The sequence below is a fragment of the Leuresthes tenuis genome, unplaced genomic scaffold (genome assembly GCF_036924035.1).
Source record: "Leuresthes tenuis unplaced genomic scaffold, fLeuTen1.0.hap1 SCAF_8, whole genome shotgun sequence".
Lineage (NCBI taxonomy): Eukaryota > Metazoa > Chordata > Actinopteri > Atheriniformes > Atherinopsidae > Leuresthes > Leuresthes tenuis.
In genome coordinates, this window is record NW_027325362.1 from 4,855,397 (window position 1) to 4,869,495 (window position 14,099).

Genomic DNA, 14,099 nt, shown 5'->3' on the forward strand with positions numbered 1-14,099 from the left:
ACTATATTTGCTCTGTAATCCAAGAAGTCTTCACTGTGCCCCATTCAATTTATGAACAGTGTATTTTTGGAAAAAATGCACTAATTTTGCTCTAATTCCTTTTAAGGTGGAAAACTTGGAGCATTTTCAGGCACACAGCAGAGCTGTGGTGCCCCTGCAGATGTGAGGAGAAGAAAGGAAAAGAGTACTCCATCAGGGTTGCAATTCCCAAACATTCCAGACATATTCAGATGACCCTTATGGGGAATTCTTCCATCAGCCACTATCCCAAAGAGGACATTGGCCATGGGAACCAGCCAGGAAAGTTTGCTCTGATCCCAGAGTGTCCCTCTCTTAAACAATCCAACATTTCTCATCAGTTACTGCCTGGTTGTTTGTCTGTCCATCGCTGAAGTTCTCTCTAGTTCTGCACTGATCTGATGGAAACCAGTCAGTTCATCAACATGTGAACAGCCCTCAGATGCAAAATGATATTAAATGGTGGGATGATGATATTGCTGCATTCATCCTTTCAAACTTTTGTCCCTCAAAGATTGTGCTGAGTAACTATACCAGCAATAGCTTTTATGTCCTTTTATTAATGAACTCAGGTTTTATCTGTAATTTTATCAGAAAATCAATTTAAATATTCAAAGCATTCACATTGCTAAAGTGGAACATTAAATATCACACTATTTCAAACAGTACAATTACATAATAACACTTTTAACGTAATAATATTGCACAACCTGAAAACAAAACACACTATCTTCAGTCTGGGTGCATTCATCTTAATAATCATACATTATATTATTATACATTTTACAGTGCAATAAGAACTCAACAGTGATCACCTAAATTGTCACAGTTTATGACTTACATGAAAAATCTCAACAGGTCTCATGAAATGCAGTTGCCAGTCAAACAAATCCAAACAGGTTTGACTCTCGATATATAATAAAACTTACAACAGACTCTCTCTGGTTCAGTTGTGGTACATAATGATAAAAAAAAGCTCCACGCCGTTGGATGACAGTCCAAGTTCAGACAGTAAATCAGTGCGTTCAGACTCAGTCCACAGGTAAAGCCTGCATGGCTTGAGGAGCTATAAAGTCCACGGCTGTGACTCCCACAGATGTAAGGCTCACTTCTACATTTCCAAGACAGATTCAAGTGCTGCAAATAAGTCAAACGGACAACGAACAGTAAAGAAAAGCAGCCCAACTATGAACCACACTGTGTAACACTCAGTTTGTTACATGCAGTTTATTTTGTTGCACTTGTAAGGTGATTAAGATAACTTGAAACGTTATCCTTTTAAATAACCGTGAACTGAAATCAGGACGACTGTGATGTACCCTGAAAAAACCTTAATATTTAGTTTTGACGTGTCATTTTACAGCCCTCTTCATCCCCGCTGGTGCATTGCAAACATCTTTTGATGATTCATGGTTTTAACCGTCTTAAACTTGATACACCTGTAAAGCTGTGTATAAGAGACAGGAGAGTTTCACCTAACATGGCTACCATCATAGCTGAATAAAACTGCAAATTTTCTAAGCCCATGCATCAAAACGTATTATATATTGCAGCTGATGAAACGAGTCATAATACATATGGGGGCTCGTCCGGGATCTCTTAGTATTTGTTAACACTGAATATGAGAACTAAGGACTTTATCACTGCTCGGCTGCTTGGCCATTAGTTTTGGAAAATGAAGCGACCTTGAGCCTGTTATATAATTGAAGACTGCAGGTGGCTTTAGTTAGTGTTTTTTAAACTAGTTGTGTCAGGTTTAGAGTTGCTGAATATTCACTGTGTGACATTTGTGATGTGATTACAGCAGTTCACTTTTGGTTGGAGTATTTGTTGCTAATTTTTGTTATATACAGTAGCTTTTTGTGAGTAATCCTTCTGGTTTGTTGCAGATTTTATTTGGGTCAAAGTTGCAGCGTTCAGTAACTTTGGCCCAATCCTGATTGCTTCTTCTTGCAGATCAGATAGTTACAATCAAGCCATCCAAATGGCCCTCAGTTTCTGAACTGAAGGGCCGCTACTTATTCATTCTCAAAAGAAAAGGGGAACATTAACACATTAAAAACACCTCTGCATGGGTGAGGTGATGGGTGTTGGGGCTAAGGGGAAGAATGGGGATCGGGCATTTTTATCCATGGATAGCATGTTTGGACAAGTGTAACTTTTAGTCAAAAGCACTTAGTTTTGTTGGTGGGTTTCTGTTATGCTTTTAGGGTAGATTTGTGAATACTGTATGTTAAGATGTTATTTTTAAACATAATTATCAAAGATAATAAATGTGCATTAACATTTCATTCACAGTTCTAATGTCTGGCTTTTAAAACACAGTCATGGATATATAAAACCTCAGTTACTGTCAGATGACAGTTTAGTGCAAAGTTGTTGTTTCTGTTCAGGCAACGACACATTTTAGGATTGTTTTGACAAGAATGAAAGTGTTAATCTGCTCATGAAGACTGGACATAGTTTGAATCAGTCAGTAGATAAAAATCAAATGTGGAGATTATAATAACAATTCAAATTCCCTCTTCATTGTGCATCGTGGCATTTTTACAAGCTTTTGGGTTCATTTTGCACCGCAGTCAAACATGGCTTCTCATTGGTTCAGAGAATGGCCTCAAGTCTTTGCTCACTTAATTATTTAATGCTAAATCCTTACTTAAGACTTACTGAAACCATCTTTAATCCAATCTTTGAAAGTTTTAAACAAGCATTAAGAGCACTTAATGTTAAAGGGAAGGAATTACAAAAGTTTCTTGCCAAAATATAAAAAAAGAGCACATTTGGTGCTCAAAATTCATCTTGAAAGAGTGATTCCTCCAGCTCCACAATTATCATTTGCATAGTTTACTTAACAGGCGTATGGGAAGTTGAATTTGTTTTTTCTAAACAGAGAGATCATCTGCTCTTGTTCGGCTGCTCGTTCCGCTGGTTTTGCTGAATCTTCGCTTGTCCTTCAGCAGTGATCCATTCTGGATCTGAGGACAGTTCATGTCTCTGCTCTCAGGATTGTAGAAGTTAGTGTTAGAATTCAAGTACGTGCCATCTTGGACCTGATTATCTCTAGAGTTCTGCCATCTGGACGAGTAGCAACTCATCTGTAGGAAGTTTGCTTCCTCCACAGCAGCAGCTATTTTGTTCTTCTCTGTGACCATGTTCTCTGAATTTTGTTGGCTGGCAAGCCGGTGGTTGGGGAAAGGGAGTGCAAGGAAGTGCGAAGAGCCAGGAACACACTGGTTGAAATCTGGAGGTGGGGTTGACGGTGGAGGAGGAGACACAGAAAGCTGTCGGTTCAGAGAAGCGTTAGCGGGAGTGACAGCCTTTGAAGAGAAGAAGAGCCGCCTGCAACAAAGACTTAGATTAGTTCTCTGGCTCCAAAAAGGTTGGGAATAGTTGTCAAATGTTAATAAAAACAGATTAAAACAGATTGCAATAATTTGCAAGCATCATTTAGGATTTCAGAGCCATGTTAAAGCTCATAGTCTCTTCTAATTTCTATAGTATTTGTCCTTTTTGTCTCCTCTTTACTCGTCCTCCTATGTGTGACCTAAAAATCAATCTCAGCTCATCTTAAAGGACTTTCTAAATTTGTAAAAGGCACCTTCTGTAGAGAGGAGAAAGGAAAGAGGAAGCTTGCCATAAGCAAGGATGCAGAAGTCTTTTCAGGTTCGGGGACATAATCCAATACACTGAATCCAAATATGAAAGGTATGTAGTTACAAACACTTTTGATGTGCATTCAACAGGTGACAGAAAAAACTACCTGTTAATTGTACTTTTTTTTCAAAGTTCAAGCTAAACGTAAAATACAGACAGTATCTAAATATGTAAAACTTCTTCCAATCAGGTCTTAGAATTTATTCACACCTGAAAGACCTTAAACATATATCATTTAGAACTTACAGTCCACATCTGGACCTGCAGGAAAGCTGACAGAAGGACTTAAATTCAAATTTCTACCTGCAGCAGTGTCTCCATCCCAGGTGTTGCAGCTCCAGCACACTGAGGACCAGCGAGACAGCTGACACGGCCAACATGAACACGATAAAGACGTTTTTCTCTGTAGGTCTGGAGACGTAACAGTTGACTGGATGTGGACACGGCCAGGCCTGACAGGAAAGAGTGAGAGGGAAAGACTGCAGGTGTCAACGTCTCGCTTTACTTAAATTAAATTTGGATTAGATTAAAACATTCTTTGGTTTTACCTTGCAGACATACAGAGGATTGAGGAAGATTCCATACAGGAAATACTGGAGACACAAAAACACCACCTGGATGGTTTAGAGGTAGAGTTAAAGTTGCATTAATAGTTTTAATTCCAGTCCAAATGCTATAACATTAGTTGTACTTTTTCTGAGCTGTGCGAACCAAATGCTAAAAGCCTTATCCTTCACTCACAGATATTTGCTTTCTTTGCTTATTCAATGCTTCAAATTACACCTGCGCAGTGATTTCAGCAAACAATTTACAAGTAAAGCAGTGTTATATAAGCTATGAGAGGCGATGTAAAGTTGTGCCTTGTTGCTGCCTTTATGCCTTTCTGTGTCAGCTTAGTTAACTTATTAGATAATCTATTAGTTAACTAAGCTGATTTCTCATGAAGTGAGTGATAAGTAGGGTTTGTGGGTTTTGTCATGTTCATGAGGTCAAATTCTAGTTTTTTCTTCGTCTTTTACTCTCTTGGTTACACATGTTAAGTTACCTTTATTGATCTAACCATTATTACGTAGGTTTCGGTTCCATGCTCTGGTTTTGTTATTCTCTGTGCCTTAGTTCAGTCTCTGTTCAGTGTTTTGGTTCAGTCCTGTTTGAGTTCTGGTATTTAGTTTGAGCTGTATTCTTTGTGTATTCAATCCTATTTATTAGATTTTGTTGTAAGAGTTGATCTTCTGTTTAGTTTCTACTGACTTTTAGTCTTTGGTTTAGTTTCAGTTGCTCTATTCCTGCCGTCGTCTCTCTGTGTCCTCATATTTATATGACAGGATCTCTAAACTTTTGCACATTTATCTCGATTTAAAGAAAGAAAAAAAAGCTACAACATTTGCAACCTGAAGTTCACCAAAGATTGATTCATACTAATCCATAAAAAATAATGAAAATCAATTTTTTTATTTTCATTGAATTTTAATGTATAACTGTACAAAATGGAGCAACGATAAGAGGAAACTTCCTCATAAGTAGCAATAACTACTTTTTAAAGGACTTGGGGCATCTCTTGTCAAACTTGTTAGCGTGCAAAGCACAAAAAAGCTCAGTATGTTTCATCCCTGCAAACAGACTATGTCACGTTAAACATGAAACTTTACCCTTAAATATTTCAAACAGAGGTTTTTGGTCTCCACCAGCTTTGGACTCATTAGCTGCCAATGTGTGACTCTATCAGCCTGCTGCTGGGATGATGAGGCTGAACCCTGCTGTATATGTCCCACCATGAGGGTAAACACCAGCTAAACATACCTCCATGATGCTACGTATCAGTATACTCAGGATGTATGTCTTCAGCAGCGCTCCCCTCAGTCGAACTCGACCTGCTGATGAACCTTCAACTTTTTCCTTTTCTTCATCCTTGTCTCCTTTCCTTCCCTCTTTCCCCCCTCCTCCTTCACCTCCTCCTCCCGGGTCTTCCTCTCTGCCTCCCCCTTCTCCCTCCTCCTCCTCTCTGGTCCTCCTCTTCTCCTCTCGGCGAACGATGTGCATGGCGTGGCCCACGTAGATCAGACTGGGAGTGGACACAAACACAATTTGGAGCACCTGAGAAGAAATGAGCCACGTTTTCAATTAAAAACATAAAAAAAACTTCTCTAAAATAAGCCTTTAATTGTAATCCTCATGTAACATATATCACTGCCAGACTTTTTTCCAAAGCACATATTTTATTTTAAGATTTATTCCATTTCTAGGCAGACATCAGATCAGAGAAATTTTTAAGTCTACATGTAAAACATTGTTAACACTGAGACTGTTCTGGTTTCTCAGTGAAACCAGAAACATCTTGCCTGAATGGTGCATTCAAAGACATGCCAACATCTGAGATCTTGCACTGAAAAACAACTGTTAGGAAATTAAACCTGCAGGTCTCTGCTCACAGATATGAGCTGCTCACGTTTCCATGAATTCATCAGCGAGGAGGAAATTTGGAAACAGTTGTGCTTCAAACTGCAAACTAACAGTCTGTGGTGCGTAATGCTGTACTTGAAACCGGAGATACCCAGTTTCTAACTATGAAAAAGGTCTGGTCTTCAGTCAGGTAAGACTGTTTAACACTGACTTCCACATTTTATGTAATTTTCCAAAAAAAAAAGCAGCTTACATTTGCCTGGAAAAGAACAGAACTGCTAACTCGTTACACTCAGTTTCCGGCTTCAGTCGATAGGTGGTTTCTAACTGAATGAAATGACCCTGAAGTATCCAAGTGGCAGCCATTATAAAAGCTGGTAAAATTCTCCAAATGCTAAATATCTTAAGGGCCTCTTTTATTACCTCGTTTAGCCTTCAAAACAATATATTATATAATATATTGTAACATATTATAATATATACAATATTCAAAATCTTTAACCATTGTGGCTTTTTCTTTCCTTTTTTTAGATCATCTACATTGATAAAAACATAATAATCTGTTTATGTCCTATTCTATTGTGCAAAGTACTGCATTTTTCAGCTGTAGTTTCACTGCAGTCATTCATAAAACTTATCAAGTGCAGTTGGATTCTTGTTGTCTCACAGTTGTCTTTTCCATACAAATTTCTCCTACTATTTCACCATCTTCCCTTAACTTAACTAGTAACATTTTCCACTGAGGTCAAGAGAAAAATAAACTTAAAAGACTGTTGAAAGTGACAATTTCACCATATCCTTTTAAAATAATCAATTTTCTTGAAGGCTGCATTCATTTTCCACCAACCAATCACTAAACATCAACACATTAACTCTAATTTATTGTAATCTTAAGTCTACAGAAACACGTTGCCATGACAACGTACTGTTTTTGACAGAGTAACAGTAACCACTCCTGGGCAATGATGTAAAAAAGTGTACTGTCCCGTTGAAATACTCCCATTAGCACCCTAAATATGCTTATTAGCTATTAATACTCCCATTACTGTTTAATGTCACAGGGCTCACGATATCAGTTAAATGTATTTAGCAGATGGATTCAAGGGTCTTCATCCAGGAAAAGCTTATACAGCAAATGCACAATGTTTTTCTTCAATAAACCATCATGCAGCGTACATTTAGTGGAATCTGTGGACAAATATGTGTTAAGCAACAAAAGAAACCTCAGGACAGGTGTAGTATTAGGTATAAACACCCTGATACTTGTTTGGGATTACTTCAGCTTATCTATAGGAACGTCCCTATCAAATAAAACCTAGAGGTAGCCATGTACCTTTTTCTCTCTAAGGTGTGGAGTTACAAAATGTTCTGTGTATTACCCAGTATCGTATGTGCGCTATCGGGAACGCTCGGTCATAACAGACGTTCTCACAGCCCGGCTGCTCAGTGTCACAGTTGAAATCTTCCTGTTCGTCCCCCCAAGTTGACTCGGCTGCCGTCCCGAGCACCAGAATACGGAAGATGAACAAGATAGTCAGCCACACCTGTGGGACAAAGAACAGCAAATAGTTCGTCAAACCTTCTTAAACAACAAAAATACAGAAACATAACAGAGGATAATAATAAAAATGGTCCTCTTTGTAAATGCCATAAAAGTTCTGAGTGTATCAGTAATGTTTTGACTTCATAATTCAGGTGTTTTTCATAATATTTGTGTCAGTCTGTTAAAAATCAAACAGTACAATTTGCTTGAAATGCAAATTAAATGATTTACACGAAGGCCATGTAAATTGTTGTGTCTGTTCACAAAGTTTTACTACATTCTTTATGGTTACACAGCATAAACAGACAGAATTATATCAACATAAATATTATGTCTGCTTATTTTTATAGGACAGAAAAATGTCACGATATAAACTGTGGGTTTGGATATAAACAGGACATGTTGGAAATGCATTAAAGTTCTATTTTAAGTGTGTGTTTGCCCATCGTGTGCAGTGCTGCCTGGTATGAAATGTGTGTCGTACTTTGCCAATAGAAGTAGAGTGCTCCTGTACTTCTTCCAAGAAGTTTCCCAACAGGCTCCAGTCTGCCATGACCGACTACAGCTCAGCACAGACTTTTTAATTCAACCGTCGATGACCTCCGAGTTGCCACCCCACAGGTCTGAAAGCCACCTGAGTAACAGAGAACATACAGCTTTTAGATCAGTACCGAAGTCAGGTCGCGTGGGGCGTTCAGGTACCTGCCCGTATTGGTTTATTATTATTAGAAAACAGTCCCAGTCATGGAAAGTGCATTTGTCGACTATGTGACACAGCGGACCATGGTTGTAAACTGTGACAGGGCAACACATCCGTAGGTCGAAAGCTTCTATCGTGATGGTTAGATAAAATAAAAGCTGTATCATGGAGATTTTATGCAACTGTCTAGCTATGTATTTTCTAACGTGTAGACCTAACCATGTACATTCATTTCAACCTTAACTCGAAAGGGTTGAAGAAACAGAAGGAATCACAATAAGAGGTAAAAAGGTGCAACAGCTATAGCAAATAGTTGTGCAGAATGAGTCTAAAACCAGTAATCTCCTGCTCTAAGGCGGTCAGAGCAACACAAGTCCCTGGATGGGACAGGCTGGTGACTCCAACCCTAAGTGCATTAGCATAGGGAACAGAGGAAGGAATGAATTCATTGTGAAACTGCATTGTTTAGCCATGAATCAGTGTGACTATTTTATTTTTACTGAAGTTCTCAGTGGAGAAAGGATATGGAGGACCCAAATGTGGAAAACAACAGCCAAATGGTGCCAAACAAATGGTGACCGAGGACTGAGGACTTCTAGGGGTAATAACGAGAAATGTGAGAATGGAAGAGATAAAGTTCAAACAAAACGCCAAACAAGAAGAGAGAACACAGAGTAAACCAAGGCACTAAGAAATAATAAAGCCAGAGAAATTACTAAGAACCTAAAAGGACAAAAAAATCAGTCCACTGCAACCACAGACCGGGACACTTTCAGTAAATTTTGGACTCAGTTCCAGCTGCCATTGGACGAGAGGTGGGGTACACCTCGGACTGGTCACCAGCCCATCACAGGGTCTAACGTTCTCTGGATTACATTGCATCTTCCTTTTCTACTCTAGTATGACCTTTTAACTCTAGTGGTGATTTCTCACACTTTTCAGGAACATTTTTCAACTAAAAACAATAAGAAAATTTACTTTATTTACCATTTTTGTCTTTTTCTTTTGAAATTCTTATGGAAATTAGCTGAAAATTGCCACTTCACCAGTGAACACTGAAGCTTACAGTTGATGCTCATTCTTGCTGGGTTGTGTGTGTGTTCCTCTATCATCGTGACCCTTTAACCCTCTCTCCACCCTGGTCCTGACCCCATTAATAAAAATGTCTGTGCCCATATCTTAGTTTAGCTTCACTCTTAGTTCCCACACTCCCCATCCGTCTGTCTCTGGGGAAGGAAAACTAGACGTCTGCTGTAAACATGGCCACTGTGCGCACACACAGAGACTTTCCGCCACTGTGCCACTGCTCTCATGTGCTGTTAATGCCTGAATTTGGGTGCATATTTTTATGGTCTGACAAGCCTGGGCGATGCAGTCTCACACCAGAATGTGTAATAGCTATATCGGTCCACAGCTCAAAACGTGGTATTTTCACAACAAAGTTTCAAACATGGTGACATTACTACAGTTCCTGGGCTACTAGATCATTTCTACATCTGACTTTTAAAATGATGTGAAACCTAAAATGTGCCACATTTTCAAGGCAAACCTGTTTTCTTATTCTTATATCTTTCTTAACATGCTCATGTTAAGTGTCACAAATGTCATACGGTGCAACTGAAATTAATTGCATTCAAATAATTTCACAACATTTCAAATCTCTTGTTACTATAGAGGATAGTTTTTTTCCTCTGCATTTCCTGTATGTGTTTGACATAATTCTGTGTAATTTCATGAAAAAAACAGTACTGTATAAAAGTCTCGATTGATCCCTCTTTTCCTTATGTATTGGAAAGATAAACAGGGATCTGGCTTTGGATGTGGGCTGCCTTTTCTTCCGTTCTCTGTCAGATGATCCCACACTGCTTCAATAATGTTGAGGTCCGGGCTCTGGGGAGGATTCATCCCTCCATAAGACCTGTTGCCACTGATTTTCAGTCCACTTCTTGTGTCATTTGGCACAGCTCAGCCTTTTCTCCCTGTTTCCCTTCCTTAAGAACGGCTTCTTGACAGCCACCCTTCCATGGAGACCATTTCTGATGAGGCTTGGACCAACAGTAGATGGATCAGCTGAAGGTCCAGATGCATCTCTCAGGTCCTGTCAGGTCACAGCTGGATTTTTTCCTCTTTCTTAAGGACATCACTTTCAGATCCTGTTCATCTGCTGTAGATAGTTTTTTAGCCTGACACTTCTTCTTTTGTCCTCCACTTGTCCAGTTTCCTCAAATGTTTTAAGGACACACTGCACACCATGCTGAGATATGCCAAGTTTTCAGCTTTGGGAATCACCTTGTTGCTGCAGAAATCCTATTTTCTGTCTGTCAAACTGTGTGATCTTTGCTGTTTTTCATAGATGAAACTAAAGAAATGGGAACAGATTATGTGTCTTTGTGACAGACTGCTAGTAGCAAAGTGCCCAAGGATAGTTGTCTGTTCTGTGTCGACACAACACTGGTTCATCCCTTGAGTTAGGTGCCTTGTTTTTGCTTGAATAATTCATAGGTCAGTGTTTAGTGGCTGGGCAAACACCTGTTCAGGTACAAGGACTGAACTGAAAATTAGTGAAAAAGCAGCAAATGTCCAAAGACAAACTCTGAAAGACCTTCGGAAAGGAGAACTATTGCTCAAGACCACTTTGAAAGTTTACAGGAAAGTCTTGCTGCTTGGAAGCAAAAACAAATGAGGACTGGTTCAAGACTTTTGCACAGTACTGTACTTAATAAATATGTATTTTAACGTGACAACAAATCCAGAAACTGCAGTGATTAAGCTTTGATTTTTTTTCATATCTTTTATTTTGTTTAGAATATTTTTCACCACAAGATTTTTTTTTTTTAATTGCCTAAAAGTGCCAGAACAATGACAAACCGATACACTCTGTCATCATGTGATTTGTGTCATTTCTGTAATCAGGGTGTAGTGTCAGTAATTGTTCTATCCTGGATCGACTCCACAGACTCTTATCCACGTCTGCTTTTCGCTTAAACTGATATTTAAACCTTTGTTTTTGGACAATATTGAGTTTTTAAACTTAGTTTCAGAGGCTGCATTTGTACAAAAAGTACAAAAAATGAGCAAACAGAAGATAATCTGTAACAGAAAATAAGACAAAACACATAAAGTCAAAGAAAAGTCAGAGCTCAAACTTTTTTGGCCACTACTTTATCAAAAACCCCTTAAATGCCCGTCCCTTCCTGTTTTTGTGAAAACTAAGGGCTTTAAAGCATGTGTGTGTGTTCATGTCTTTCTCGAGTGCTCCCAGCATCATTAATAACAATATTACTTCCCTGTATAGACTTTCGCCTGACCTTTGTCTAAGAGTGTGTGTCTCTGTGCCCGTGTGTGTTCGCTACCCAGCACTCAGTATTGTTCTGTATCCTGTCTTGATAATGGGCTCAAACACACACAAACACACACAGATGACCTCTTTTCCCACTGCTGATTTGCAATATTAAATGATTAATCTCTGACATCACTCAGACTTTAGGATGTTTTTAATCAGATAAAAAGCTTTTCTTTAAGCATTAATTGACCAATTTAATGGAAATCTGAGACAAAATAGAAAAGCTGAGGTGTTCATCGAGCAACATAATCAATGAATACACCCAGACAAATGTGGTTATAATCGCATTTTAAAGCTTAGATTAATTCTACTACATGTTTTGACACATAGAGTCGTGCACTCTTTCATTTTATCTGCTCACACATTAAAGTTGAAGAATCGAAGATACACGAACAAGAAAACCATTGTAACTGCACAAAGTTGAGATTGTTCAACACGCTGGATCTCATGAGAGTCCAACTGTCGATCTTAGTGTTAGAGTCCTCAAAGACATTGATTTTTTATCTTTATTCCTAAAATTGACTCTGTTGACCATGAATTAGCTTAGTTTCCTAGCTGCTCTGCATGTTTTATTTTCATATTTATGGTAAAAGTTACATGTTTTTAAAGAAGGTTTTTTTTTTAATTAGTAGGGAATTCAGGAAATCATATTGATTGAGTGAATTAAATTACATTTTTTTATTTTTCTAATGTTTAATAATCAAGTAAATATCTATCAACCTTATCTTAAAATGAAGGAGTTAAAGTGTAGCCCGGATAATGTGACTGATCTGATGCAAACACACATTTTACCTGATTTAGAGTGCAGAAGCAGATGGCTGCAAACTGAGAAAAGCTTTTGTGATGTTGTTAACCACGATGGATGCCTCCTTCCTCTGAAGCTTTCGTTGAGGTGCTTTTGAGCAAGGTAATCTCTCCCGCTCCGCTGTGATCTTTGGGAACCCGGCAGCAGAGGTTTCTATCAGACAGATGCCAGAGTCCAGAAATCTCTCAGATGCTTTGGGTGCCGGCCTGAATTTCTCAATGTGAGAAAAAGTTTCGTTGAGACAGTCTGAGGCTGCCACCAAGACAGATGGATGAAGGGAGTTAATTCAGCTGAGGTAACAGAGTTGGTCCAGCAGCAGACGGATGTGAGCAGTTTGTGTTCAGAGATCTGAACTGAACAGAAATGCGACAGAGACTGCAGTTTATACCGGCCTCTCCCCCTCCTTCCCTCTCTGCCGCTCCTTCATCCACATCTCCAGAGGAAGTGGGACTGGTGCCTCACTGCCTGCTATTCAACACTAACGTATGTGCTTCTGTTTGTTTGTGGCGTCTGGCATCGAAAGGAAGTCCCATATTGTATAAGGACACAATAGCTGAAGGCCCCACTCCTGCATTCCTCCATGGGACCCTATTCTTCTCTATATGTCTCTCTTAGCCCCTCTAGCTGTCTGATAAGTCACTGAAACAAACTCATAACACAGATCCACTGACAGATTATTACCTTGTCATACGAATTCTGCTTAAAATTTCCCAAATAAGAAACAATGTTCTGTGCAGTAAGAGACCCTAGTCTGTTCAATTAAATAATACCTAAAGGGAAATTATATTGCTGCAGTAGAAAAAAGTGATTGATAACTAAAGAAAACAAAAAAAAAAGCAGATGAAAAACTTTTGGAAAGTTCAAGTGCAGCACAGTGCAGCATGAACTGATTGGGGTGTTGTTTTATAGCTTGGCAACAACTTAGCTGATGATGTCACACACAGCATCGGCAGGTGACACTCTTTCTGTAGACAACGTGGTCAAAAACTCAGCCAAAATGCCAACATCCAGAGTGCAGAGCCACTCCCTCTCTGTCCATCCTCCTTTCCTGTTACCTTTCTGTCAGCCCGTATGGTATTTCTCATGATGATCAAGGGAATAAATGATTGAAACTTCCTCCTCCTTTATCTCCGTTTTGTTCCTGCTCCGCATCCCAGACATCTCCTCTTAAACTCATTTGGATTTTGGGTCTTATTCCAGGCATTACTTGTGCTTTGGAAAGCTCAATCAGCTGCTCCCAGACACAAACAACAGGGTTATACATCATAACAGATGTAAAAAAAGTGCCAGAACTGCCAACATAAATCGTTCCAGCATCCAAACCAGCGAAGAAGAATATCAGCAGGTGATGGAATATTCACAACATTTTTACCTAGTTATTTAGCAATGTTGTACTCACAGTCCCATAGCCTGAGGCCGTCCAAAGCTGTGGGACAAAAATCAGTTGTGATAATAATAGTTGTGGTTTAGCTTGCATCTAAATGTGAAAATAATAACTGTATCAAAAGAGACATGGTCCTGTCAGTGTTGCATCTACAACATAAATAATAATGTTGTAGATATGCCGTGTCAGGATTGATTTATGTGTTGATTCTCAGTCATTCAAGTCATGTAGCAGGCTGTCTGGAAAAATAAA

The 14,099-nt window shown here is 39.0% G+C and overlaps 1 protein-coding gene across 1 annotated transcript; it reads right to left on the reverse strand.

Annotated features, from left to right (window-relative positions):
- Positions 1 to 574: 574 nt before the first annotated feature.
- Positions 575 to 12,861, reverse strand: LOC140312758 (gap junction alpha-5 protein-like). The gene is made up of 7 exons (XM_072390559.1): positions 12,451 to 12,861; positions 8,100 to 8,249; positions 7,452 to 7,616; positions 5,473 to 5,766; positions 4,221 to 4,286; positions 3,976 to 4,124; positions 575 to 3,357 (listed from the first exon to the last, which is right to left on the reverse strand). The coding sequence occupies exons 2-7, from the start codon at positions 8,166 to 8,168 to the stop codon at positions 2,901 to 2,903; spliced, it is 1,200 nt and encodes a 399-aa protein (XP_072246660.1). The 5' UTR covers positions 8,169 to 8,249; positions 12,451 to 12,861; the 3' UTR covers positions 575 to 2,900.
- Positions 12,862 to 14,099: the final 1,238 nt, after the last annotated feature.

What these genes read in the sequence shown, in the direction of transcription:
- LOC140312758 (XM_072390559.1), bottom strand. Translation starts at nt 8,168, where the DNA reads ATGGCAGACTGGAGCCTGTTGGGAAACTTCTTGGAAGAAGTACAGGAG. An exon ending in TAGCGCACATACGATACTGG is followed by an intron (nt 5,767 to 7,451) that starts GTAATACACAGA and finishes ATTTCTTCTCAG; the next exon opens with GTGCTCCAAATTGTGTTTGT. An exon ending in ATCCTCTGTATGTCTGCAAG is followed by an intron (nt 4,125 to 4,220) that starts GTAAAACCAAAG and finishes CTTTCCTGTCAG; the next exon opens with GCCTGGCCGTGTCCACATCC.